Source organism: Podarcis melisellensis, assembly GCF_964234715.1.
Source record: "Podarcis melisellensis genome assembly, chromosome: 16".
Classification (NCBI taxonomy): Eukaryota; Metazoa; Chordata; class Lepidosauria; order Squamata; family Lacertidae; genus Podarcis; species Podarcis melisellensis.
This window is the reverse complement of record NC_138533.1, coordinates 21,785,094-21,811,901: the sequence shown is the minus strand read 5'-3', so window position 1 is coordinate 21,811,901 and position 26,808 is coordinate 21,785,094. Positions and strand designations below refer to the sequence as shown.

The following is a 26,808-nucleotide window of genomic DNA, read 5'->3' as shown; positions in this document are numbered from 1 at the left end:
GCCGGGGGCCAGCGCTGTCCGGAGACACTTCCGGGTCACGTGGCCAGCCTGACAAAGCTGCTCTGGCGAGCCAGCACCAGCGCAGCACACGGAAACGCTGTTTACCTTCCCGCTATAAAGCGGTACCTATTTATCTACTTGCACTTAGGGGGGCTTTCGAACTGCTAGGTGGGCAGGAGCTGGGACCGAAAGACGGGAGCTCACCCCGCCGCGGGGATTTGAACCGCTGACCATACGATTGGCAAGCCCTAGGCACTGAGGTTTTACCCACAGCGCCACCCGCGTCCCTTTATAGAGTAGCTTACTGTGGTCCTAAAAATAAATCCCACATGCATAAAACTTACCTGCCAGTGGTGAAGATGCAGAATAAGGCCAACTTCAATCAAGTAGCCTTTATAGGTTGCTTATTCCTCGCACAAATGGCCCCGTCCATCACACCAGTGGATGAAGTTTGCACATCCACGTAAGAGTAATCTTTTGCATGATAATGGATGTGAAGTTGGAGTCCCTGCTCAGCCTCCAAATACAGTTGATGAGATTTTCCAAGTTCCTTTGAATTTTAATATGCACCTTAATTATTATTATTTTTTAAACTGAAATTTTCTTGTTTGGAAAACAGCCCTGTTTAGTTCAGATCATAGTTCCTCAAAAAAGTTGCTGCTTATACATTCGAGTTACATGCCAGATGCATCTTACCCTATTTGTATTAACAGCTATAGTCTGAAAGATGCACTTCATCACTTGTCAGTCAAGGAGAATCTTGGTCAGTTTTTCCTAGGATAAACGTTGCATCCTTCCTGCAAGCATAGACTCTTCCGCACTAGAAAACCATAAAGTGGCAATGTTGGACACATCGTGAGTCAATTCCTTTTGCTGGAAATGGGAATTCTTCCTCAAGCTTCCTTATTCAAAGAACTGGTTGCTGAGAAGCCACCCGGATAGTATTCCAGCCAAGCTTGTGTAACTTGCTGTTAAGCAACCTCCACTGATGATGCTTCTGACCACCTTAGGACTTCTCGATTAGTGATCCGCTACACTTACAGAGCTAAGAAAAAGGAGCAGAAAATGGAAGAGATGGTGCCCAGGTCCTCCTGGATGCAGCCTCTGGAAAAGGTTCTGCAAACAATAACCGTAATAATAACCACACAGTGTTATTTTCATACCATAGAAACACACTGGCCTGTTGATTGGTTATGTTTGTAGTTCAGGCAGATAGGAAACAAAGGCTTTAAACCATTATCGGTGAGTTTCAAGGATGTGCTCACTCGACTTCTGAACATCTCTCCTGCATAGTCCAATGACGAGACCTTACTCCTTCTGTACTTATGTCCCGCAAGCATCCTTACAAAAAATCCATTTAGACTTATGTGGATGGACAGCGGACTTGCCCTTGTTCCATCTCGTTGGCTTTTTTGAGTGTTATGCAGAACTTAAATCCGATGAAAAGTCTCCTGGGAAATGGTAAGATGTCCTGATGCTTGTTCATGTGCCCCATGTCAATTAGGAGGGACGGGGAAACAGGAGCAGACCCACATGCAACAAGTGCTCTGTCTGATACCATTTTGCTCCAGATTCACGGTTCGTTTGGAATTGAAACATGGTGTAACTGCCCATTTGGCACCTGGTAACTTCTGGGTGGTTTTGTTAGGACAGCCTTCTCCATCCTGGTGCCCTCAAGAAGTTGCTGGGCTCCCAGCTCTCATCATCCCCTGCCAGCATTGCCCAAAAGCAGGCGGTGGTGATGGAAGTTGCAGTCCAAAACATCTGGCGAGCACCAGGTTGAGGGTGCAGGTTGATTCTCAAAGTCTGAAGCGTGCATAATTAGGGTTGCACTTCCTTGGAAGGTACCGAAGAGATATTTAGTACAGACTGGTTTGCAATGGGGTCCACGTGGATGTGAGAAGAGGAGAAATGCTAGTAGCTGCTGAAAGGGATGGGGAAGAAGTGACACACAGAGCCTTCTGGATATAGCAAAGCATTCGCTAACCCATTAACACGGGCAAATTAATTGTCTTTCTTTACAAAAAGCCAGCCTGCCTAGGACCATTTCTCTGTTTTGAAGATCAGTCTTTAGGACCTGGATGACTTGCCCAGAGTGCCTCCTGGGCCTTGCTTACACGACACATCAACATGCAGTAATACTTCTTGAATGTCCATTGCCCAGTGATTTGGTGGGGGTGTTCCAATTCTTAATGCTTTATATAGCATCAACACAATGTAATCAATGAAAATGGTCATTCTGAACATGTTTACGTTCAGAAGGATAATCGGAACCTGGAGTAACTTGAAAGAGTCACCAGATCCTGGTAACAAGTAGAGTGGGTTTTTCATGCCCGTCTTAATTAATCGCCTGTGGTTTGCTTGCTTGATCTTGAAGGGGACATACCCTAGCACGATCAGTCTCTGATCGCACCTAAAAATACGAGGATAGCCAGTTCTTTTGATGGAGCTCTCTGATCCCTAGGAAGCTGTGGGCGACCCATGCTGGTCAGCAAGGGTATGTGGCCAAACTCCCTTGAAGTGCTGCGTGTGCATGTAGGGCAGGCAGAGTAATACCCCTAAAGTAGCATCCTGGTCTTGCTTTTTAAAACAAATAGTCTTAGGACCTATGGGCTGCCTTAAACCTGGTCTCCAATCGGTGCCATGGTTATGTCCATTAGAACCAATTCCTTGGTTTTACGGTCCCTTTTCACATAATAAGAATGAAAATCCAGTGGCTCTGACTTCTGAAAAAGTGGAAAGTTCATTTTCTACTTTTCTGGCTGCCACTGGAAATTGGATGTCTGACTAGATGGGCTTGGTCTTATTTCTGTAGAGCCTTCCAGATGTTGCTGTATCCAGCTTCTGTCAACTCTGGCCAGTGGTCAGAGATGATGGGAGTCAGAACCCGACAACATCTCGAGGGCCACAGGTTCGCCACCCTTGCTTTTCGGTTCTTAGTATGCCACACCCTGCTTCTTGGAGCTATTCTAGATGGCAGGATGAATGCACCCAGTCTTCTTCCTTACTGAAAAATGCTGGGGGAAAGAATGTGAGTTTCCCTAGCTTGGAGGCTGGCAGCTTAAAAGTAGCCTTTTCTTTATTCCAAATTACCATAACAGGCTTCTCTTTTTAGTGGTCTGTTTAAATCTGGGCATGTATAATAATTTATAAGTAGTAGATAATAATATATAGCCTGAAATGACACAGTGTGTAGGTCACTGATTTATTCCCATTATGCAGAAGAGTTACTGAGGCCGAGAGGTAACACAGCACTGAAGGCCATCCAGCATGTCCACAGATGATCTGAATTTCAAACTCCCATGTCCCAGATCCAAGACACAGACATTTGCCACTGGAAGAATGCAATTTCCCAAATGACATATGCAACCATTTTATTTTTAAAAAAAATATATGTGAGAGACAGTATGACACTTAAAACACGAATTCTGGCCATCGTGTCATTGTTTCCTGAAGCTCTGGGTCACAGGAGAGAAGAAAAAACTTAGCAAAGATCATTTGTATTAAACTGTGTTCTGTCTCTTTAAATGTAAAAAAAAAAATCCTTTCCAAGGCTATGGAGAGAAAATGCTAGAACCGTGCACGATCATGACTAGAAAGCAGGATCCCTGAGTGGTCACAGAGTCTTTCCAGCACAAGACACACACAGAGAGGCTGGTCTCCTCCATCCTGCATCTATTTAGACAGAAATGCTTCTTCTTCAGAGCAGATAGCAAGTCCAGAGGAAAATCCAGGCTGGAAAAGGGAATGTGGCAGATCCTTGCTTCTGTGTTCAAAGGGAGCAGCAGCAGCACCACCACCACCAGCAGCAGCATCTTTGCTAGCCATGGAAACCATGTTTTTAAAGGGATTATTTGGGTGCAGTGTTTTAAGCAAGCCCTTCTGAGGACTCTGACTGCTCTGCAGCGCTTTGTGTTTTTTATTCTCTTTTTTGCACATATGTAATTCTGGAGGTTAAAAAAAAAAATCTGCCAGGGATTCAGAAGGCATCCCACTAGCGATCAGCTGACATTCCTAACTGAAGGCTGCAATGTGTTGCTTATTCATTTTGTACTGTGAGAGCTGCAGGGACTAGCAGAGAGCCAAACTATGCATTTCAAACAGCAGGGCTTGTGCAAAAAGAGGGGTGAAAGAGAGGCAGCCGGCGAAGAAAGAGCACAACTGGACTTTCTCCTTGTTTTCATCCATTTCTGCAGGATCATGTATTCATAAGGGATGAGGTGGGCCACGGGGAGCGCAGGCCTGAGCTGCGGCCTACCCACTCAGTCCAGAATCGGGCCCTCCACTACCGGAACCGAGAACGCTTTGCCACAATCAAATCAGCATCTTTGGTAAGCAGCCACCACACCCCTTGCCCCGCTATCCTTTTTTTTTCCTCCCCTCCTCGTTCTGATGTGACTGTGTCAGTCTGGGGAAGGGGTCAAGAATTCTCTTCCAACGCCCTCTTTCTCTCTCTATCTCTCTCTCTTTCTCTCTTTTTGTTGGCATAGCAACTAGATATTGAGAGAGAGAGGTGGTTTTTTTTTTTTATTTAAAGAAAAAAATCTTTAATATCTCCTAGCAATTTGGGATTTATTTGCAGCAGGTTGAAATTTAAACGTGGCTTTTGGAAGGAAGAGGTGCTTTTCTTTCTTTTCTTTTTTCCCTCTGATTGGTTTGTTCCAAATTGCATCCATTTTTGTTGAGTATAATTTCTGTCTGTCTGGGAGGAGGAGGAAGAGGAGGAGGAGGGGTGGTGGTGGTGGTGGTGGTGGGGAACGACGGAGTGACTGGAGATATTGATGATTATAATTTTAATGAGTGCTGATGGTTTGACCAGTGGAAGGAACCACTGCCGCCTCTCATGGCGAATTGCTTAGCTGTTTGCATTCATTCATTCTCATTCATTCATTTTACGGCTAACTGCATTGTTCCCATTTGACACTATAAAGGACCGGGCAACTCCTATAAAATGACAGAGGGCTGGGTTTTTCCCCCCTCTTCCCTTCTTTCTTTTTTTACCGGAGGGTGCGAGAAAAAGCAGGCAAGAGGAGATGGTGGCGGTGGTTCAGCCAGCATTTGTACTATTGCAAATGTGATTGCTAGTGATGTCTTTGTAGTAGCGAAAGGGGTGTGTGCTTGTAGAGAGTGAGGTCTCTGCCTCCTCCCCCATCCTTTCCTTTTCTCACACACACACATACACATACACACATACACACACACTCCCTCTCTCCCTCTAACACACACACACAGCTGGAAATTGGCAGCTGTATCCCAAGAGTGGATGGAGGAGGGGTTGTGATGCTTCGCAAACCAGAAACGATCTCGTACATGTAAAATGATAGAAATATTTGGTATTTCGGCCAAATCAGTATTAGAGGTCACATGGGCAGAGAGATTTACAGGGTGCCCAGCATTTGGCCGTTGCATTTGCTGCCTGCCATTATGACATCATCCTGAGCCAGCCCAGAAATTACAATGGATAACCCTCCCTCCCCCCCCCGCTTTTTTTTTTGTCTTGCCTCGTAGCTGAATGATTTTTCTCCTTTGCCATTTCCCTGAGTCCTCTCCATAGCACATCTGCCCGCCCGCCCCCCCCACGCTCCCCCTCGCTCTGATCTTCAGGACACATCAAAAGAGCTTCTTGTTAGCCCTAGACAATGGTGGTTTGAGAACGAATTTGCAGTGGTAGAGGCTTCATGTCTCCCCCACCCCTTGTGCTGAAGCAGTCGAGTTTGAATTATTGCTCGTGCTCACTGCTGGCGTGGATCTCGGGAGGGGTGTGTGTGTGCATGTGTGTGTGTGGTTCCCCCACCCCCAGTGTGGCAAGGGAAACTGCTCCCTCCGGAACTTACAGGTTGACCCGATTGTACGGGCATGGAAGGATGGTCTTCAGGGCGGCAACATGCCTCACGCCTCATCCAAGCAGAGGCCTTGGGTGTTCTCTTCTTTGGTAGCGAATCTTGTGGCATCTCATTATACCAATACACCCCTTGCCTTGTAGAAATGGATACAGTCCTGTTGTAAGTTAGCGCAGTCATTCAGTTCCCTCATTCTCAAACTCTTGCTAAAATACTACTCAGTCCAAAGCGTGACTCTTGGGGGGCGGAGGAAATTCTGACGCTAGCGGTATATCAGCATCTCACGAATTTCACTTTTGCATATCCGTGTCTAAAATGTGGCGGGTGTCAAGACTGACAACCCCAAATGCAACAGCCCAAAAATCTCCCAAGATAACATCAGTGAAAGTTGGCAGTTGCCGAAATACATTTTGCCAGCGTTCGCTCGTATAGGTCCTCAATGTGGGGGGACGCAGACCTATTTTGGAAATTCACAACACCCATTTGTTCACAAGTGAGTGTTGGCATTCGCCGAATCTTGCCCTCTCCCGTTGTAGCTCATAAATGGTCAAGAACCACACTAATCATTAAGCAGTAGTTACAACCCCTGGGAGACCTGGAGGAGCATTACTATGACCCATGGTACCTGTCTGCCAAGAGGGGTAAGGGAATAGTATGATACACAGAACCAGCTATCACTCGTGTTTTCCCTCTGGCTCCTCCTGTGCCTGCCATTGGTGTATCCAGTTATCACCACTGGTAAACTTACAACTCCCCCCTCCCTTTTACTCCTTGAAAGTAAAGGCATGGCCAAGGAAAATGAAGTCTCACCAGTATTCTTTCCCCCTCATTCTTGCCACCAGTGGTGTTTTAAATGCATGCAAAAGTTGTACCTGCTACAAAATGTTCCAGCGTATTCTCACCATCTAACAGGAGTGCTCCTGTTCAGGATTGGCCATTTAATCTGCCATGCCCACATCCAGAACATTATAAGCTGCAAGGGGATGAAACAAGCTGTTTTGTACACCACCACTCCAGGTTTTCCCTTCCCTTCCTCTCCACCCTGCTTTTGATGCTCAACAGTACATGGTTCCTGGAGAACACTGGGATGCTATTTGGGAATCCCAACTGGGGTGCTATTTGGGAATTGGGGGTTACCTGTTTTGTTTTTAGGGTTGCATCCAATATTAGCCTTACTCTGAGCAGACCCATTGAAGTTAATGGATATGACTAAGGCCCATTAATTTCTGTGCTTTGAGTAATACTAAGTTGGATACAACCCTCAATGCTTTGGAGATACTTCTAGCTCCCCCCCACCAATACCCTACATGTTGGTACCACCCTCTCAGTTCTCAATAGCCACCTTTTGTCTCCCAGTCCTGTCAACACTCATCAACTGAGTTTGCTTTTAAAGGTGAGGAGAGTATAAACTAGCCAGGAAAGCACAAATAAACCTGAGTTGGGAGAAACAAAGGAAAATGCCAGATCTCCACTTAAGAACAGAAGAAGAGCCTGCTGGATCAGGCCAGTGGCTCATCTAGTCCAACATCCTGTTCTCACAGTTGCCAAACAGATGCTGCTTCGGAAACCCGCAAACAGGGCCCAAGCACAAGAGCAGTTTCTCCTCCTGTGGTTTCCAGCAACTGGCATTCAGAAGCTTTGCTGCCTCATACCATGGAGGCAAAGCATAGTCATCATGGCTAGCAGCCCTTGGTAGCCTTCTTCTCCATGATTTTGCCCAATCCTCTCTTAAAGCCATTCAGGTTGGTGGCCATCACTGCCTCCAGTGGGAGCAAGTTCCATAGTCTTAACTATGTGCTGGTGAAAAATACTCTTCTTTCACCTGTCCTGGGTCTTCAACATTCAGCTTCATTCAAGGTCCACAAGTTCTAGTGTTATGAGACAAGGAGAAAAACTTTTCTCTGTCCACTTCCTCCGTGCCATGCATAGTTTTATAAACTTCCATCATGTCACCTCTTTCTTGCCTTTTATCTGAGCTAAAGAAAAGCCTTGCAAATTTCCACTTTGAGAACCAATCACCCAGTCCAGTAGTCATCGCCTTCCCAACTACCAGGGACTGGCAGGATGCTGACTAGGGGGTGTGCACTAGGGGGAGTGGGACTGGAGTCTGACTCAGGAGAGGGGGGGGAGTGGTCTGCGGGGACCCATACCAGCCAGGAGGCAAGAATCAGAGGCAGGAGGAGGAAGAGGCAAGCCAGGCAAGTGAAGTCCCGGGTGCTTTCCCTGCACCACAGTCTCCCAGAACCAGGAGATAATTGAAGCAGGAAGAGCAGAAGCAGCTTCCATGCAGGCAGAGTCTCTGGCTACATGCACACAGCTCACAGGGCGAAGGTACATCAACTGGTGGAGGAGGAGTGGTCCCCAGTTGTTGCAACTGCTCCTTAAAGCACATTCCTGGGAAGAGCTACCCAGGTCTCCAGAGCTGTAGAAGCAAGTGTTATGTTTGACCATGAAGAGTTAACTCTCTGTGGTGTGCATTCCTTGGCTGGGAAGTGCCCTTGACACCAAGGTTTCCTATTGGAGGCTCCCTCCCTGAGATTGAGTCTTGGCAAATGCAATATAACATGCAAGCACTGTTTTTATCTACTGCACTATGTGGCTCCTCCTCCGCGGAGCCCTCTTTTGTCTTGCATGCCCTGCACCAGATAAAGCAGGTGTGGGGAACCTTGGGCCCTACAGGTGTTGCTGAACTACAGCTCCCATCAGCCACAGCAAGCATGGCCAATGGCCAAGCATGATGGGAGTTGCAGTTCAGCAAGTTCTGGAGCACCAAATGTGCCCCACACCTGAGATAGAGCTTTTGACCATTGACCAGACAGAGCTCTAACTAATTTCCATTTATAACCTGCCATATCCTAAAACCGTGGCGCAACTTGCAAATGTTTTAACACTGCCTGCTCTTTAGATTATGCCACCCCTTTCTTATCCTCCCTGCTGTTATCTTTCTCATTCCTTTAACTTGGTGTGTATGTGTGTGTGTGTTTTAATGTAAAAAACATTATTGGAAATGGTGTCACAGACATGAAGAAATCCCCACCGTTTTGATACAAACTGAGGTTTCCTGACTTGTCATTAGCTGGTAGAGAAATGGGGGTGGGGTTCTAGTAGTAGTATATGAACATTTTGACATTTGTATTCATGTCATCAGTGCAAATGCATCTTAAATATAAAGACTGGCAAGCAGCAGCATGTCTTCAGTCTACAGCGCTGGATTCTATCCAGGCTACCTGCTTGGAGGCTAACTGCCCAATGATGACACACAGATACCCCTCAGAGCACATTGGCCAGGTAGAATCTGCTGTATACACACTGGGCAAAGGACCTGCCAGCTGCTTCTCTCCCCCTCCAGTTGCCTGAGAGGCCTCTCTGTGTCAGGACCATTCCCAATGAGAGGGTTGTCAGTTGGCCATGCAAGAAACGAAGCTGCCCCTTCATGACATGATGAGGTTGTGTTGGGGCCTCAATGTCGCCCATGGGCAGCCAGTTCACCACCTCTTAATCTGACCCTTCCAGAGCCAGATGAACCTCTGTCCACATACAAGACAGGCAGCCTATAACATATTAGCCATCCGTGCATCTCCTGGGGCAGTACTGGATGTGTAGCTTCACAACTCCATGGAGAAGGTCTCGTGCTTAGCTGTAGTCATGGTAGGGTAGGCCTTGACCTTTTAAGAATTCTATGGGCATTTTGATTTTTAACCGCATTTCAGGGATTTAGCAGAGGTTCCCTCCATGCCCAAGGTAGTGGGAAGACTACACAATGTTCATAAAAGGTACCATTAACCTTCAGGCTGCCTCAGCTGACCATGGCCAGTTCTTTCCTATTGAGCTGCCCCCTTGTAGCCATGTATTGGCTCACTGGGGGCTAGATTTGCGGCAGCATGGAACTTTGCTTAGCTGCAACTTATTCCTGTGCTCTTCATGGCTAAGTCAGACTGAGTACGTATTTGGGGAGTGGCCAGAACGTGAGAAGAGTCCAGACATAACACACACACACACGTATGTGTGTGTACTTGATTGCCCAAGGCTGCTTCTGGGAAAATGTGGGTGGAAGGCCAATCTGGTGCATTCAACGCCACCCAAGTTTAACCAGTGTGTCAAATTTCTGGAGCGGTGTCTCTAACTTCTGGGATTTCCCTTCTGTCTTATTTCCACGTGCATTATTAACTTGTGTCTTTCCTTAGCTGTATGTTTCTGTTCCGTCACTTGGGGGGGGGGCGATGTCAAAAAAGGTGGCATGAAAAAAGCCCACATGTTTTGCTTTCATAAAGGCAAGCAGCAGGGAACAAGGACGCACTGCCTGACCCCACTTCCAGACATAGAATCATAGAATTGTAGGCTTGGAAGGGACTCCAAGGGTCATCATCTTGGTTTCCCTTCTTTGCACACGTCCCAGTTTGTCAATATCCTCCTTAAATTGTGGTGCCTGCATGTGTGTCTAGATGGCATACCTACCAACCTAGATGGCTTTAAAAGAGGATTTGACGAATTCATGGAGGAGAGGGCTACTGGTAGCTACTAGACACAGTGGCTGTACAGTACTCTGTTTCCACAGTTAGAGGCAACACCAGTTGCTGGAAACCACTTCTGGGCAAAGAGTGCTGTTGTGCTCAGGCCCTGCTTGTGGGCTTCCCATAGGGGGTAGACTCATAGAATTCTAGAACTGGAAGGGACCCCAGGGGTCATCTGGTCCAGCTTCCTGCAATGCAGGAATCTCAACTAAAGCATCCATGACAGATGGCCACCCAACTTCTGCTTAAGGGGCCATTGGCTTGATCCAGCAATCTCTTATGGTCTTGGTGTCATCAACTGTGCACCCACCCACCCACCTGTGCATCAGTTAATATATAATTATCTAGAGCAGAGGTTTTCAATCTTTTTGAGTCCATGGCCCCCTTGACCAACTATGTTCTTTTTGTGGCACCCCTGTGGGGCCCAAGATCCCAGTTTTGTCACCCCTTGCCTGCAATGCTGGCAGCCTCCCACCCTTTTTCGAACACCCTCCCTTGTGGAGCATTCCCTCAGCCTCCTCTGCCGCCTCCTTGGGAGTCCTCCAGGCAGCTGCCTCCCCTGGTCTCTGAGCTGCCCCCGCCCCAAAGAGAGGTGCCTCTCAGAGGCACCATTTGCCTGTGGAGCTTGTAGACAGGGCTGCTGCAGTAAATAGCTGTGCAAGCCTTTGGGAGGCAATGACACGAGAGGGCATCAGGGGAGGGAGGGAAGGAAAGAGGGGCAGAGGCCAGTGCTGCCCATGGCACCCCTGACCATCATTCAAGGTGCCCCAGGGTGCCACAGCACACCGGTTGAAAACCACTGATCTAGAGGCCAGGACAGGCAGTGTTCTCAGAGCCAGAGGCCGGGACAGGACTGCAACAGGACTGTTTGATGTCCCTTTCACATGAATAACATGTGAAAGAGGCTAAAATTGCATGGCAAGGAGGTGCAAATCTTCAAAACCCCAATCTCTCCAATGCCAGAATAGTGTTTCCCAATTGTCTTCTGCCTTGATGGGGCTGTATAGGACACTCCCATTCTTGGTCATCATTCCCTCTAATACCAACCTTTGCTTAGCACCATGCCCATTGGGAAGGTATATAGGGCTGCATACTCAGGGCAATCCCCAAGTATGCAAAATAAATAATTTTTTTTTAAGGTTTCAAGAGAGACTGGTGTTAAGTGGCTTCCAAGATCTATAGAAGACAGGGAACATAGCTGGCTGCATGCTTCGGCTGCAGCTGATGGAAGTTGTAGTCCCAAAGATCTGAATGGGGAAAGCAGATCTATGCATTTAGAATAAACTGCTGAGGATGTCAGCTGTGGGGGGGGGGGTGCGGATGGAAGAAGGGAATTGGCCTGTTTGAACTCATCACAGCTTACAGCTTAGGGTATCCTTCCCCAAATTGGTGCCCTCCAGATGGCTAACATCATATATCCTTTTAAATGTGTTGGAGGAGAGGGGTTTTTGGATCGGTTTGTTCTTGTTTTTATTATGTATTTTTTTTGTGTCTCTATATATTTTTTATCCTGTGACCTGCCCTGAGATCTATGTATAAAGGGTGGTATACACATTTAATAAATTAAATATAAATATGATGATGATGTTTTTGGCTACACCTCCTGTCATCCCAGACCATTGGACAAAATGGGATGTGTAGTCCAGAGCATCTGGAGAAGACTAATTTAGGGGATTAATTAAGAATAAGAATAATTTTATTTTATTTATACCCCATCCATCTGTCTGGGTTTCCCCAGCCACTCCTGGGCATACATACCAAGATGATCTCATCACCCCATGTTTCCTTTTCCTACTATCTAGAAACCTCCCTCCCTACCAGCACTATATAGCACAAGTGGGGATGGACAAATTTTGTCCATTTGGGATTCTCCCAGCTTCTCATTTTCCCAGTCTCCAGTTTACCACACCCCATTTCCACTTCAGTTTGCACATTTTTTAATAGTATGTACAAAAAATCCCGCTCTTTGCAGATTTGCGAAATGTATAGATTTTTTGCAAGCAACTTTCCCCAATATATTTTTGTATGTTATTTTCACCAATGCATGCTTTCTTCTTCTTGCCCTTTCTCCTAATGGACAGTTTTTTGGCTTGGTGCATTGCAAGTTTGAAATTCAAAGTATAGCTTCACATACTGGTTTGGTGAGAGATGGTGCAAAATCCCTAAGAGCAGGTGGGGAGAGTTTTGAGGATGGGGGCGGGGCGGGGCTGGGGAGAGTACTGAAGTGCCTTTTTTTTCTTATGTTCCTCTTGAAACCTTCCCCCTCCGCCTTTCTGGAAGCCTTGAAGAGACTTACAAGGCTCTTATTCTGAGCTACTTGGAGCCCTGAACAGGAGCTCTCCTGTTAGAGATGAGGAATACATTGCACTGTGTTCTCGTCCCTTCCGATAGAGAATTTGGCAGCCTCTTGTCTAGTCAGCTTTGGAAGTAAAATCCCCACCCCCCACCCCCAAAATCAATGCAACAGTGGTTTCTCCAAATATGCAGATCTCTATTAGTACACAAATTAAAAGGACAGTAAAAGAAAACTACAATATCACAAAGATTGAGCATACTGTACTCAATGGCTTCCAGGAATATGAAGTGGTCAGGGTGTCATGGAAGGGATGCATAACAAGGGAGAAAGCTGCTTGAACTCTCTTAACAGCTTAATTTACCAGAGACCATCCCTCCTCCATGGCAATGCAATCCTCTGGTTCACAGCCAGCAGCTGCTCTCAAATCAGAGTCCTTTTAATTCTGTATATCATAGCATTAAACAAATACAGGTGTCCTTTTCCTCCCCGCCCCCAAAAAAGCCCCCAACTCCTGCAGCCCATGGACAGTGCTGCAAAGGTTCTGTTCCCCATGTCTCTATTCTGAACCCCACCCATGGCCTGAAACAAGCAGTTTTCAGACTGAATCCCATCCCAGCTGAATAACAATTCAGGCTCCCCATGAGCCATCTCCAATGAGCTACCACCCTACGTTAGCCATCCATGGGGGACGGGGTGGGGGTGGGGAGGTAAAAACCTTTTTGTAGCCCCTGTGAAAATGTCTGCCTGTGCTGGACCTACTCAGACCACTTATTGCTCTTCCAGGAGCTGATGTTGAGAACTCATTGCTCTGGGTTTCTCCTCCCTTGTTCTTGCAGTGTTAATTCCCTTTGCTCTGCAGTTTTGCTACAGCTTTAGCCACTCCCAATTTAGTTTCTGTTTCGTTGGCTTTTTGGCTCTTTGCTTTGTGAAAGGAGCTCTGTTGCAAAGGTCCCACTATCTGGTTTGTGCACAGGCGATCAAGGTAGGGGCCCTGGCAACCACCAGAACAGGATGCCACTGTTAATTCAAGGCATGGCTAAGGTTCCATGTTCAGTTTCCTGCATCTCCGCTTAAAGGGTTGTGTGCAATCAGCGCTGAAAGAGATCTCTGTCTGGGACCCTGGAAAGGGTGGACAGTGCTGAATGGGAGGCACTATTAGGTCTGGCTCCGTAAAAAGGGAGCTCCTTGTATTGTTTGGCTTCAAAAAGCCCCGTGTTCTTTTAAAGCTCTGGTCCAGCCATTCCTCTTCTCTCTCCATGAATCATTCTTTCACTTCTTTCCATATCAGGTTTTAAAATCCATTCCTGCTGTTCCCTTAGGGACATCAATGATGATAGCAGTATCATAGTAAAGTTTAAATGAGGTATTTGTGTCTGTCCTCACAAAAGAGGTCACCAAAGGAGGGAGAGAGAGAGAGACTCCTATCTGAACTAACCACCTCAGATGGCAAAGTCTGTAAGCGATGTGTGTCCAGGAGAAAGAGTTTGTTTGGGCAAATTCATTGCACTGTTCCTGGGATCACGACAGCAGTACACAATTATACAGTGTGAGAGCGTTTTCAAAGCTCTGTAACATAGGTCAGTATTAGTACCCCCTCGTTGTAGGTGGGGAACTGAAGCAGAGAGAATTCCTCGCCCAGAACCCACCTGGCGGAGCTGAGATGCAGAAGAAGGGCTTCCTGATTCAGGTCACACGCTTACTGTGGCTTTCCTTAAGGAATCCCGGGAACTGTAGTTTGTTAAGGGTGCTGACCTCGCAGGGCTACTTTTCCCAGCACTCTTAGCAAACTACAGTTTCCAGGATTCTCCATGATGCTTATACTGATATGAAAGCACTTTAAATGCCCAGTGTGGGTGTGACCTCAGAGCTCAGTCTCTTAACCACTACACTAGGTCTCTTAACCATCAGCTGCCATGTAACACTGAATCCTAAGGAAACTCAGGGTGCGAAGTGACTGACGGATAGGTAATATTGCTGTAAAAGTAATCTTGTGATTGGAGACTGGAAGAAAGGTCATGTGGGGTGGGTGTAATAGGTTGGTGATCCTGACCGGTATTCTAGGCAAATTTTAGTAGGCACTATAATTAACCATGTGGCCTTGCAAAACTCAGCACCTCAGTAAGGAGAGGTTTCTCAGCCATTTTCAGCATGGGCCTTTCTTCTAAATTTGCCCCACTTTCTGCCCTTGCCCCCTAGTTCTACCTAGTGTGTCCTGGCAGGGAAGCATGGAAACATCATCACGGGTGTGTCCCGCTGCTGTGCATAAGTATCTATGTATCGGGGCAAAGGGAGGTCCTCCAGATAAAAGATCAGCTCTTACCAGCTGCCCAACGCCAGTCCTGCTCACTCTGCAGCTGAACCCAGCAATGAGTGGCAAAAGAGACTCTTAATGCTCCCAATAGTTCTGGCCATTAGAATCCCCTGTGGTAGCCTCTTGTGCAAGTCCCCTGTGTGGGAAAGAAGGGCATGGGTTTCCTGGTGCTTGGTTGCTCTGCCTGGGGCTTTGGTGGAGAGGTTGACTAGCAATGAATAAGGCTTGCAGTGAGGGAGAGGGAGTCCAATTGGAGGCTCCTTGTGTGGGACTGGAAAGGGAGGTGAGAGGCAGGAGACTGCCTAGCAGCAGGGGAGACTGCTGACAAGACCCTCTACTTGTTTGGAGGGTCAGGCAGGTGAAATTTGGAGGAGCCAATTCACCCAGGAAGGTGAATAGGCTTAGTGGTTGAGCACCTGCGTTGCATGCAGAAGGTCCCAGGTTCAATCCCCAGCAGGTAGGGCTGAGAATGTTCCCCATCCGGCAGCGACCGTCCAGGGTTTCAGTCTGTGTAGGCAATACTGAAACACATGGATCACCAATCTGACTTAGAATAAGGCTGCTTTCAGTGTTCCTATATAAGGAATGAAACATTCATTCATTGCTTTTTCATTCATTCCCATACAAAGACCCACTTCTACTCATAGCACTGTCAAAATCTTTATCCCATTGATTGCAGCTTCACATGTTCCAATGGGCTGGGAACGATCCTCTGCCCCAAACCCTGGAGAGCTGCTGCCAGTCAGTGCAGCAGAAAACACCGAGCTAGATGGACCAGTCATCTGGCTTGGCACAAGGCGCCTCTGTGTTCCTTGGGGTGGTGCTGATGGGCTTGGCAGCTGCTTGGTTTTCGGCTGTCACTCTAGAGTTCCATCGTTTTTATTCTCACCCCACCCTCCACAATCCTTGCAGGTCTCTCACAGCTTCTCAAGGGGGAGGAGCTTGATTTAGTGCCTTTTATGCAAGTACTATCTTTTGTTTCCTGGAAAGGCACAGATCCCAGGTAAGGATCCTCTGCTGAGGAAACTGCCCTCTCCTTGCTTCTCCAGTTCCTCTGCTGGTGATCAGAGGCACCAGAGAACTGATGGACCATGGGATCATCGCCCCATAACTTACCTCCATACCCAGGGCTGCCTTCTTTGACTTTTCTCTGTGAATGTTGCTTAGCAGCCTTGCTGCCCAGAGAGTCAGTAAACACTGTTGGGATCTGAGATGAAATTAGCAACGGGGAGACTTTTCCAACTCCCATCCTTTAATTAATCTAAAAATGCTGGATTAATTAAAAGGATGTCTCAAAATTAATCCACTGATTTCCTGGACTAATTGAAGAGTGGTAAGGCCAGTAGGCCCCACTGATGCCATGATTTCACTGAGCATGAATCAGGTGTGCCTCTTCCCCCTGTGCTGTACAGCTTGCTGGAGGCTGGAATAGCATTGGGTGGGACCCAGTGTGCACCAGAAAGCGCACATGATGTGCTGAGGCCTCAGATACTCCCACAGATCCCTTTCAACCCCTCCCTCCTCTAGCATAAGGAGCACAACGAGGGAGGCCTTGTGTATGCCAAAAACATGGCCTCAGAGGCCCTTGGACATGTCTGTATGTGAGTGATGCACCCGGAGTGGCAACACATCATGCAAACTACAACTCCCTGTTATGCCAGATGGCTTGGATGCATCATAAGTGTGTGGGAGCATCTGAGGCCATTGCGTATCATGTTTCCCTCTTGGTGCATGTTGGACCTTTACTGCCAATGCTGCTCACCCTCCAAAACGCAAGGGCGGGGAGAGCCTGATCCATTCTGGGTGGGGTTCACAGAGGCTGCAGGTTCTCTTAGCATGCTCATTGATGTCATTTGGGTGTGCTGTGGCGCTTAGGGACTTCGCCAGTCATCAGTTGATAAAGATGGCTAGCCAGCGGTAAACCCAGCAAAGACTTGAGAGAGTTTATAGGGTTTGTAAAAAAAAACTTGAATATGCATTGCTGGTGTGATGCAGTGGCACAGAAGACCAGTGCTATTTTAGGTTATGTTAATAGGAGCATTTTTCCCTCCAGACTCGGAAAGTAATAACAAGACCTTACTCAGCACCGCATACACCTCATCTGGAGTAATGCGTTCAGTTTAAGGAGGGTATACAAATGGGTAACGGATTTGGAGAGGGGCACTGAAGAGGATAAAGGCTCTGGAATGCACATCCTGTGAGGACAGGCTTGAAGGAACTAAGCACACACAACTTAAGAGACCTGATTAATAATGGCTGAAGCGTTGTGTCTAGTTGCGTCTTGGTGGGTCCAGTTTAAATTTGTGCTTTTCTTTAAGGCAGGTGCTGCTCTTTTGATGTTGGGCTGCAGCTCCCATAAGCTGCAGCAACTGGAGGGCGCCATATTGGCTACCTCTGGTCTAAGAGCCAGTTGTCCAGAAGGAGCTTAGGGATTGAACCAGGAGCTTAGGGAGTGAATCAGAAAATAAGATGAGTTGGAAGGAAGGAAGGAAGGAAGGAAGGAAGGAAGGAAGGAAGGAAGGAAGGAAGGAAGGAAGGAAGGACAAGGAGACGTGGTCATGACCCTGGTTGTGAATGATAGCCAGGACTTGGGCACAGGAGGAGGATAAACCGGCTGGATCTGGAAGGGAAGTAGCCCTGGCCGTCAAGGGGCTTGAACTTAGACCCAGAGCCCATCACCACATTAGAGCCCCTTCAACCAGAGCCCTCAAACCAGGACTCCCAGACAACAACCCCTGAGCCAGCTTGCTTTGAGGAGCTGGTCCCCTTACACCAGCGGCCTCATGCTCCCCAGCACCTGCTCAGTACATCAGATAAAGAACAAGGGAGAAGCTCACTGAGTGGCTATGGGGTGCTCCAGACCAGAGAGCTTAGAGGTGGTAACCTGGCCCAAATAAAAGGCCTCAGTTGAGATAAAGATCACAGTCCTATTTAGGCATTTATTTACAAATGTGGGAAGGAGCCAGCAGGAACTCCAGAGCCAGCCTTGCCTCCTTGATGCCAACAAGAGCAGTAGCATTGTCCTCCAGCCTGCATGTGGCCAGCTCAGTCTGAACGGAGCCATTTCCACAAACACGGGATTTCCTCCACAGGCACAGGAACTCTAAATCTGGGTTGCAGTGGAGGAAATCCCACACACATTGAAGCATCTCCCTTCAGACAGAACCCACATATTGAATGGTAGCATGTGTGCCATCCATGAGAGGGTGAGCCTGCCTGCACACACTCCGGTTGGACCCTTCACACATCCATAAGCCTAGATAGGGATATGCTCCCTGAGCAGATTGTGGGCTCGGAGCTCTCCAAGGTCCTGCAGCTTCAGATCAACCCTTTCTGTGGCCTGCCAGAGTGAGCCACTCTCAGATGTACATGCCACTTGTGACTAGGGCAGGATGAAAATGATCATTGCCTAGGAAATGTGCCATCTTAAGTAGGAAGCCTTTATTAACCTTTTCTGTTGTGAAGAGCTTGCTACCAGCAGATGGAACCAGTACAGTATATGGGGATCCTATGCTGTCTAGCCCAGGGGTTGGCAACCTTTTTCATCTCCAGGGCCATGTTCCATTCCTGGCAACCTTCTTGGGGGACCACAAACCAGTGGCTTGCATGGCCAGAGGCAAGAGTGGCCAGAGCAACAACTGTGAATTTCCCCTTTGTCTAGTAGGGTAATTTCTAGGCACACTTGCACACCCCTCCTCTTTCCTCCATCCAGGCAAACAAGAGACTTGATCAGGGTTGAAGGACGCATTCCAGCCAGCCCAAACCTGTTAAGGAAGGTGCAAAGCAGGACCAGGGGGTGTGGCCTGGAGAGAGAGGGCGTGGCCTGCGAAAAGGTCTGAGAGCAATGTTTGGGAAGCACTGTGCAAAATCATTTTGTGAGCTCTGTGCTTGACACAGTGTAGGGCTGGCAAAAGTCCTGCGTAGATTGGTTCTCTGGTGCCAGCCTACCAGCTAGCTGTCAGGCGCTGGGGGAGCAGCTCACAACAGGGCTTTGCGGCCAGTGCCAGTTTGCCGTGCTTGCAAAGAACCTTCCGGCCACACCCTGCCTTTACCTGCCTCACTCCCGGCATCGTATATGACATCAATTATAGCGCAGGTGGGTGTGGCTCGTCTAAAACAGGGAGGCCTGCAGTGCTGGATCAGACCCGTGGGTTGGAAATGCTTTAGGGGCTGGAGATGTAAGATTACAAAATTATCCTTTTAGAAAATATTCCAAGGGTGGGTTCTGGAAGTCTCAGAAAAGGACCTGGAAAAAGTGCAAACGAAGTAATTTTAAAAAAAGGAAGTGAAGCCCTATGCGACTTTTAAGGTAGCACTCCTATCCATTCCAATGGAGTTTGCACCATCAAATTTCCCAGAGGATCATGACCATCATAAATTAGAGTGTGCTTCTTGGACTCACTGGCACTGTGAGAAGACCAGTTTGCAAGGCACTAATAAACATGGCAAAGTGTAGGTTTGATCAGTCCATCCCGGGCTGAAACAGTCCTCAGGCTGCTGCCATTTTGAGACCACACCACAACTTATTACATTTTTAACCTTCCTGCCATGTTACGTAGGCACAGCCTATGTTTTTATCCTGCCGTGCATGTTATGCTCCAGCAAAGTGTGTTATGCTTGGACCTGGAAAATCTCTGGTGTGGAATCACCGAGTAGCCCTGGACACATGGCAATTCGTTCTCAGCTTGGGTCAAGCTCCAGGCACCTGAGTCCCAGGATCTATGGCAGAAGCATCCAGTCTTGACTGGGTCAAAGTCAGGCATGTTGTCCAAAACAGGCAGGGGTCAAGTTAATGAGCCCTATACAAGTATTGGGGGGCAAGTATGAAGTTATCCAAGGTTATTAGTCATGGAGAGGAACCAATAGCTTTGGCAGTGTCATCACATTAGAGCTGAACTGCTCAGACCAAGGGAGCCAACACTTCATAGGACCTGACAGGCCAGAATTGACACTTGGACAGTACTCAGTCACACTGGTACTGCAGCCTAAATAGCTGAAGTTCAGTCTACCAGGTTGCTAGGGGCTCAGAAGACATCAGCTGGCTGCAGGTAGCAGCAATAGAGCACAGCCTGAGTGCCTTGCATCTTATCACTGTCTCTCAGCCTCAGATTTCCAGGGGTAAAAATGGGAACATGAATGACTCCTAGGGAATATCCACAAGGGATATTGTCAGTACCACATGCACTATTAGGAAACCTTATATTAAAAATATACCTGCAAACTTTTAATGGGTAGATTAATAAATTAAAGCTTCATTTAATGAAATGGTGAGAGGAAATTTTAGTTGCTGGTGCTGAGAGTCCAGAACACACGTTTATTTTTAGTAATGCACACTTCTTACTACAGCAAAGGATGAGAAATTAAAAATAATTGAGGTGCCCTTTCCTTTTAAAAAAGGTTGGTAACTGTTGATACCACTCTACAAGTTATCTCACACTTGTTCATTCTCCTACAAAGTGCAAGTTAGTACCATGCACATTTACTTAAATTTAATTGGTTAAAAAAAAGAGTGACTATCAATAAATTGAGAATCCATTATAAAAGTAATACAAAAATAAATAGAGCTGTGATCTGGCCAGGTCTTCAAGCCATAGTCGTTTCAGTACCCAGCTGAACTGCAAAACAGTTTGAACCCCTCCCATGTCACAGCCTTCAAAAAGGACTGTTTATCTTGGCTATTAGGCAGTTGGTGAGATAAGAGTTTAGAGCTGGAGGAAGAAAGACTTCCTGTGTATTTTAAAGGGCAAAGAATGTGCACAGGTGTCCATAAGCTTTTTAAAAAAATTTAAATATGAAGCGAATAAATAGGTGGGTGAGCTTGAAATGAGCCTGTTTTGCGGACTGAACATTAGCAGTTATAGGGTCTTATTCTGCATGGCTCCCGAGACTGTTTCCTTAGCCTCTTCCAGTGCTTCTCAGTATTAGGCCATAGTAGCCTTCTGCAACCTTGAGTCCTTGGGTGTTAGTTGGTCCAAAAATGCCACCATCCCTTACCATTGGAACCCAGCAACATCAGAGGACCCAAGGTTAGAGCAGGCTGGGCTCTGGGGTGGGTGTATGGTGGCAAATAAGGGCCTCATGAGCCTGCCCCGCCCCTCAGCATCAGGATCATCCAGACAGAACCATCTCCAGGTTCCGCCAGCCGTGAGGATTAACAAAAGGAACCTCTTTGGTTACATGAATCCTATTTCCAGGGAGACTTATTGAGTGCTGTTGTCTTTTATGCAGCAGCTGAAGTCCTTTGCATGTGCCCGGGCCATTTTAAGCATCACTTTAGACTTACAACTTGCAGTTTTAATTCTCTTTAAAGCCACAACATTTTAGCTGCTCTACTGTTTACATGACCATATTGTTTCGTTGATTTTTATTGTTCTAATGTTGAGCTAAATTGTTTTGTTAGCCACTCCGGGCATCCTTCGGACTAGAAGGGCGTGATGCAAATATTCCAAATAAGGAAACAGTTGTGGCTTTTGGGGCTTGGACACCATTTCGGATTTCACTAAGTGTGTGAGCAGGGGGTTGCATGACTCATGGTATGCTTCCAGGTGCCCTGTTGTTCAGGAGTAAATTGAAGGGTGAGATACGTATTTTGAAAACACTTACCGTAACTATAGCAATGACAGATCCAGGGATTTGGCCAAGGATATAGCTGCTCCCTGGAAGTAATCACGTGTAGTCTGAAATGTAGGGGAGGGAGAAACTTCCACTCCCGACTTCCTGAAGAATTGATGCCTTTTATTTGTGGGGAGCAACATCTCCCTAGGAAGACCAAAAGCATTTTAACTCGGTTCCTTTTCCTCCCTCTGATCACTTTTCATGACCCCTCTCAGATGTATGATGGCCAAATCTGTTGGGTATGCTTCAATTCCCACCCTTGCTCTTGTCCCTTCTCTGCAGATTTAATTTTTTTTATCAATTTACATTAAGTTGATATGCCTGCTTTTGGTGGGCTGAGTTATACCCGCAAGGTTAAAGAAGCTATTGAGTGCACCCCTAACCAAATTAAAATGGCTCGTAGTAGGCCACTCTTTAAAAATTCTCTCTCTGGATGAACAGAGTTGGCATACCTGGTTGGATAGGGGTACAGACATGGTTCAGAAGAAGCCATAGTCAGTGACGACAACCCTCTAGCTTTCTTCAGCCTCTTGAGTTGTTTACACATTCAGCAGATGTGTTGGAAAAGCCAGTAACCTTTGGCACCAACAAGATTTTGGGCACATTTCATTTTTAATCCCAAAAGAAGCGATCATGTAAACACAAATCTGTGAGGTGTAATTAACAGTTTCACAGAAACCAACCATATCCTGCACATGAACCAAGGCCGGTCCTGCTAGAAGTATGTTCAGCCCACAAGTTTGTCTTTGGTACCAGAGCTGAGCTCAGTCCTTTCTTGGTTTCCTGCAGTTTTCTTCATTTCAGCAGCATAAACGGGGGGGTGCTTTTTGTTGGTTGCAAATCATCAGTAGATCCTGATCTACCTCCTGCTCATTCCTGCCATGCAGTTCCCTAACATCATGGCTGCTGTAGCCCCAACTAGTGGCCTTGAGGAAGGTGTTATATCCATGAGCCTGGCTAGCAACCAATGCTGACCTAGAAAATGTAGGATTGGAGTGATCAAAGCAGCCCTTAGGACCTGAAACCCCATCTAGTGTTGAGAAGAGGACATAACGCAGAGCAGAATGACCCCAAATCCTCCCCCATTTCATAAGGACTAAGATACCAAAGTTCCAGAACAGTTGCAAAGACAGCTGTTGAGAAGCTATGTCACCAGTTATTCAAGATCCTCTATTCTCATTCACTGTAGAGGAGGCAAAAATGCTGAACAAGTGCTAGACTCCAGGCAAAATCACTACCACCTTAAGGGATCCACTCTTAACTAAGGGTGTGTGGCTTAAGGACCTGCACAATGAAACAGAGTTCAGGCTAGATCTGCTTTGGAGGTTGTTGCTACAAGTGTTCTACTTGGGAGCTATCCCTAGTCTTGCAGATAAGGGTACCCAAGTCTTCCATTTGCTTTCCCTGTCAAGACAAGGACAATTCACACTTACACAGCAGAAGCACTGAAGAAAAGTGGGATGTGATTCTGAGTAGGATAGCACTGTAAATTGTCCACTGTAGAAAAGCCCACAGGCCAATGAAAGCCAGAGTTGCACAATCTCATGGAATCTGGGCACTGGGGAAGATAGAGGACTAAAAGCAGCAAGAGAGATGCATTGCACATGCCAGAGTGCAAATAGCAGTGACCTGAAGTCCTCTGGTTGTTCTGACCTAAGATATGAGTAGGGACGCGGGTGGCGCTGTGGGTTAAACCACAGAGCCTAGGACTTGCCGATCAGAAGGTCAGCGGTTCGAATCCCCGCGATGGGGTGAGCTCCTGTTGCTCAGTCCCTACTCCTGCCAACCTAGCAGTTCAAAAGCACGTCAAAGTGCAAGTAGATAACTAGGTACTGCTCCGGCGGGAAGGTAAATGGCGTTTCCGTGCGCTGCTCTGGTTCGCCAGAAGCGGCTGAGTCATGCTGGCCACATGACCCGGAAGCTGTACGCCGGCTCCCTCGGCCAATAAAGCGAGATGAGCGCCGCAACCCAGAGTCGGTCACGACTGGACCTAATGGTCAGGGGTCCCTTTACCTTTACCTTAAGATATGAGTGTGACCCAGGAAACATTTTGGCTGATGGTAAGACTGTCAGTTTTAGCCCATCAAAAATTTAGGAAGGTTTTGTTTCTTCTCTTTGTAAGGTTCCCCTCTCAAACAGGTCCTGGGAAAGTTATACTCAGCCCTAGCCCAGGAGTGGAGGAAGAATATTTTCATCATTAGTCAAGTAATGGTGGAAGAGCGGACATTTTGAGATCAGGGCAGGAGCTTAAAGCACCCTGCTTTAAATGTTGTCTGTGTGTGGAGCTGAATGCTCCTGGGTCTTGAGTTTGGTCTGAAATGTCATCCGTCTTGACATCATTCTGGGCTGCCAGACTGTTGGCATCTCCAGGTAGCTCATAGTGGTTCTGTCTTGTCTAAAATCATATTGAAGCTAACATATTTCAAAGTGTATGGAGGGAGGTTCCTGGGTCATATCTTTGACCTGTCATGGTCGCACCTGCTTCACCAATTGTAAACCCCAGAGGCAAAAGATGGGTGCAGATGAACAACACCTGCAACAGTGGAATTTGGCAACAAGCCATTTGGAAAATGTGCGTGTGATGGATTTGGCCCAACCAACTCCCTTGTCAAAACAGCTCTCTGACAAAGCTAGTTGCTTACCAGTAACAGGGGGTTCAAGGTCCAATCCGTTTCGCCTTGGTTGGGTTTATACAACACGTGGTGGACTCTTTCAATGGAGGCTTCCAAACAGAGGTTGGATAGCCATCTGTCAAGGATTCTTTAGCTGGAGGTTGGACCAGATGACCCTGTGGTCCCTTCCAACGCTACGATTCGGTGATTCTACAACATTGTAAAAAGTCTGTCCGTTTGCAGCCACCTCTCTGAATAAATCACTTGAGCCTATCTGCTTTGCTTCTGGGCTATTTGAACTGCCTGGAATATCTGACATGGGCTTGCAAGCATGGGGTGTCATCAGTGTTTTGGAGCACTTCTGAACTACCTCCCCTGTCAAGCCAAAGATAACATGCGTGTGTCCATATTTGTCTCCTTTGGTGGCCTTAGGTTACAAGGCAGATCCATGAGCATGAGCAGGAGAACGAGTTGCGGGAACAGATGTCAGGTTATAAGCGGATGCGGCGCCAGCACCAGAAGCAGCTGATCGCCCTGGAGAACAAGCTGAAGGCTGAAATGGATGAGCACCGCCTCAAGCTGCAGAAAGAGGTGGAAACTCATGCCAACAACTCGTCCATTGAGCTGGAGAAGCTGGCCAAGAAGCAAGTGGCCGTCATAGAAAAGGAGGTGAGTCAGGGCATCCTAAAAACGTTGTGGGGGTTTTTTTGGGGGGGTGCAGAAGACTGGGTGAAGATATATAATGTCAGTGATAATCTTGCAGGATGTGATGGCAGTGGGTTTATTGAATTTATTAAGTGCTTCCTACAACAGACAGTCATAAAGTGATCTACAAGAGCAGAATACAGGGACACAGTAGAAACTGCACAAACACATTTAAAAAGTCAGAATAAAAACATCCAATCTTTGGTGCTCCCCAAATGTCATATTTTTCAGTGGCAGGCAAAGTTGGTACCGGGCACTCCTCCCTGGGAGGAGAGCATTCCATAAAAGTAGAATTGTGGTCTGCACCACTTTAGATTGAGTAGAGGTGGTGTCATATGTTTGCATAATCCCTAGTGTAGGAGGCTCTCGGGGTACAGCAAGCAAGCATATTAGGCAGATTTGGCTGTGTTAAGTCAGCGATGTGCTGCTTTTCAATGTGTTTTTTCTATATCAGGGCATTCAAAAAGATCACACTCATGCATACTTCCATACTAAAATGGCATGATTCAGAATTCTTCCACCTTAGAGGGAAGTTTCAAGTGAGCTGCCACTAGGCTCTGTCCTGGGCCTGATTCTTTCCAGCATTTGAAATGACTCTTTTATCACATCTGCAGATGATTCAGAACCAGGAGGGCTAGCTAAAACCTTAGAAGACAGAAATAAGATTCAAAATGACCTTAATGGAAGAGGGTTAAAATTTAAAAATGGGGACAGAATTTAACCGAAACTAATGCAAAGTTCTGCATTTCAGAAAATAATAATAATAATAATAATAATAATAATAATAATAATAATAGAAGAAGAAGAAGAAGAAGAAGAAGAAGAAGAAGAAGAAGAAGAAGAAGAAGTGTAGAATAGTGTAGAATAGAGGATGCCAGGCTTGGCAAGTAACGTGTGAAAAGGACCTCAGGATTGCTGTCTATAACAAGCTGAACATGGATCAGCTCTGGGATGTGGCTTCCAAAGAGGCAAACATAATTTTAGTTTGCCTTAATAGAACCAAATCACGAGAAGCATTAGTTCTGCTTTATTCTACACTCGTTGGATCTCGTGTGGAGTATTGTGTCCAGTTCTGGGTGCCACATATTAAGAAGGATGTAGCCAAATTAGAACTATTTAAGAGGAGTACAGTGAACATCATCAGCAGTATGGAAAACAAGACCTGTGAGGGAAGGTTAAAGGAACAATATATGGAGAAAGCTGAGCGGGGGAACATGATGGCAATTTTCGAACACCCCAAGACACAGTTGTACAGTAGGCTGCGAAGGCATAGGGTTGTATCCAATGCTAGTCCAACTCGAATAAATCCGTTCAAGTTCATGGACATAACTATTTATCTGTTTATTACATTTATATCCCACCTTTCGTTTAGGAGCTCAAGGGTTTACATAGGTTTCCCACCTCCCCATTTTATCCTCATCACCAACCTGTGAGTTAGGTTAGGCTGAGAGGCAGGGACCCATTTTGCTTCTGCATTTTATAGCATTTATTTGTATTAGTATTCTAAAATTGTAAACTGCCTTGTGTGCCTTGGCAAAAGGCTGGTCTATAAAAGCAAAAAGCAATCAAATTGGTAAAAATGTCCAGGAAAACTCGGGCATATGGCAACCCATGTCGGACGTGTTGATTTTTTGGCGAATCTCCTTAAAAATAGCTCAATTCTTTGGAGAATTTGCAGAAAAAGCTCAACAACTTTTGTGTCTGGATTTTCACTTTTGGTAATATGGCAACCGTACCAGAGACTAGCTATGTGCTGCTTGCAGGCTTATATTTTAATCTGTCCTGAATATTTCAATTACTATATAGCAGTGCAAAGGATATGGGAGAAAAAGAGCAACACAGCTAAAAACTTGGCTAAGATGTTAACAGTGCCTTTTCTTTCTTTCTTTCTTTCTTTCTTTCTTTCTTTCTTTCTTTC

General features: G+C 46.6%; 1 protein-coding gene and 1 long non-coding RNA gene across 6 annotated transcripts in view; one reads left to right on the top strand and one right to left on the bottom strand.

The window, feature by feature from the left end:
* TAOK3 (TAO kinase 3) overlaps positions 1 to 26,808 on the top strand; it is a 119,375-nt gene that overhangs the window by 72,986 nt on the left and 19,581 nt on the right. For all 5 annotated transcript variants that reach the window (XM_081892290.1, XM_081892288.1, XM_081892289.1 and 2 more), the window contains 2 exons: positions 4,197 to 4,331; positions 24,618 to 24,854. In XM_081892290.1, coding sequence (XP_081748416.1) covers positions 4,197 to 4,331; positions 24,618 to 24,854 — 372 coding nt within the window. The remainder of the gene's footprint in view (positions 1 to 4,196; positions 4,332 to 24,617; positions 24,855 to 26,808) is intronic.
* Positions 18,385 to 19,741, bottom strand: LOC309359157. Its single transcript, XR_014163746.1, has 2 exons — positions 19,608 to 19,741; positions 18,385 to 18,722 (listed from the first exon to the last, which is right to left on the bottom strand). It is a non-coding gene; the product is annotated as an uncharacterized lncRNA (long non-coding RNA).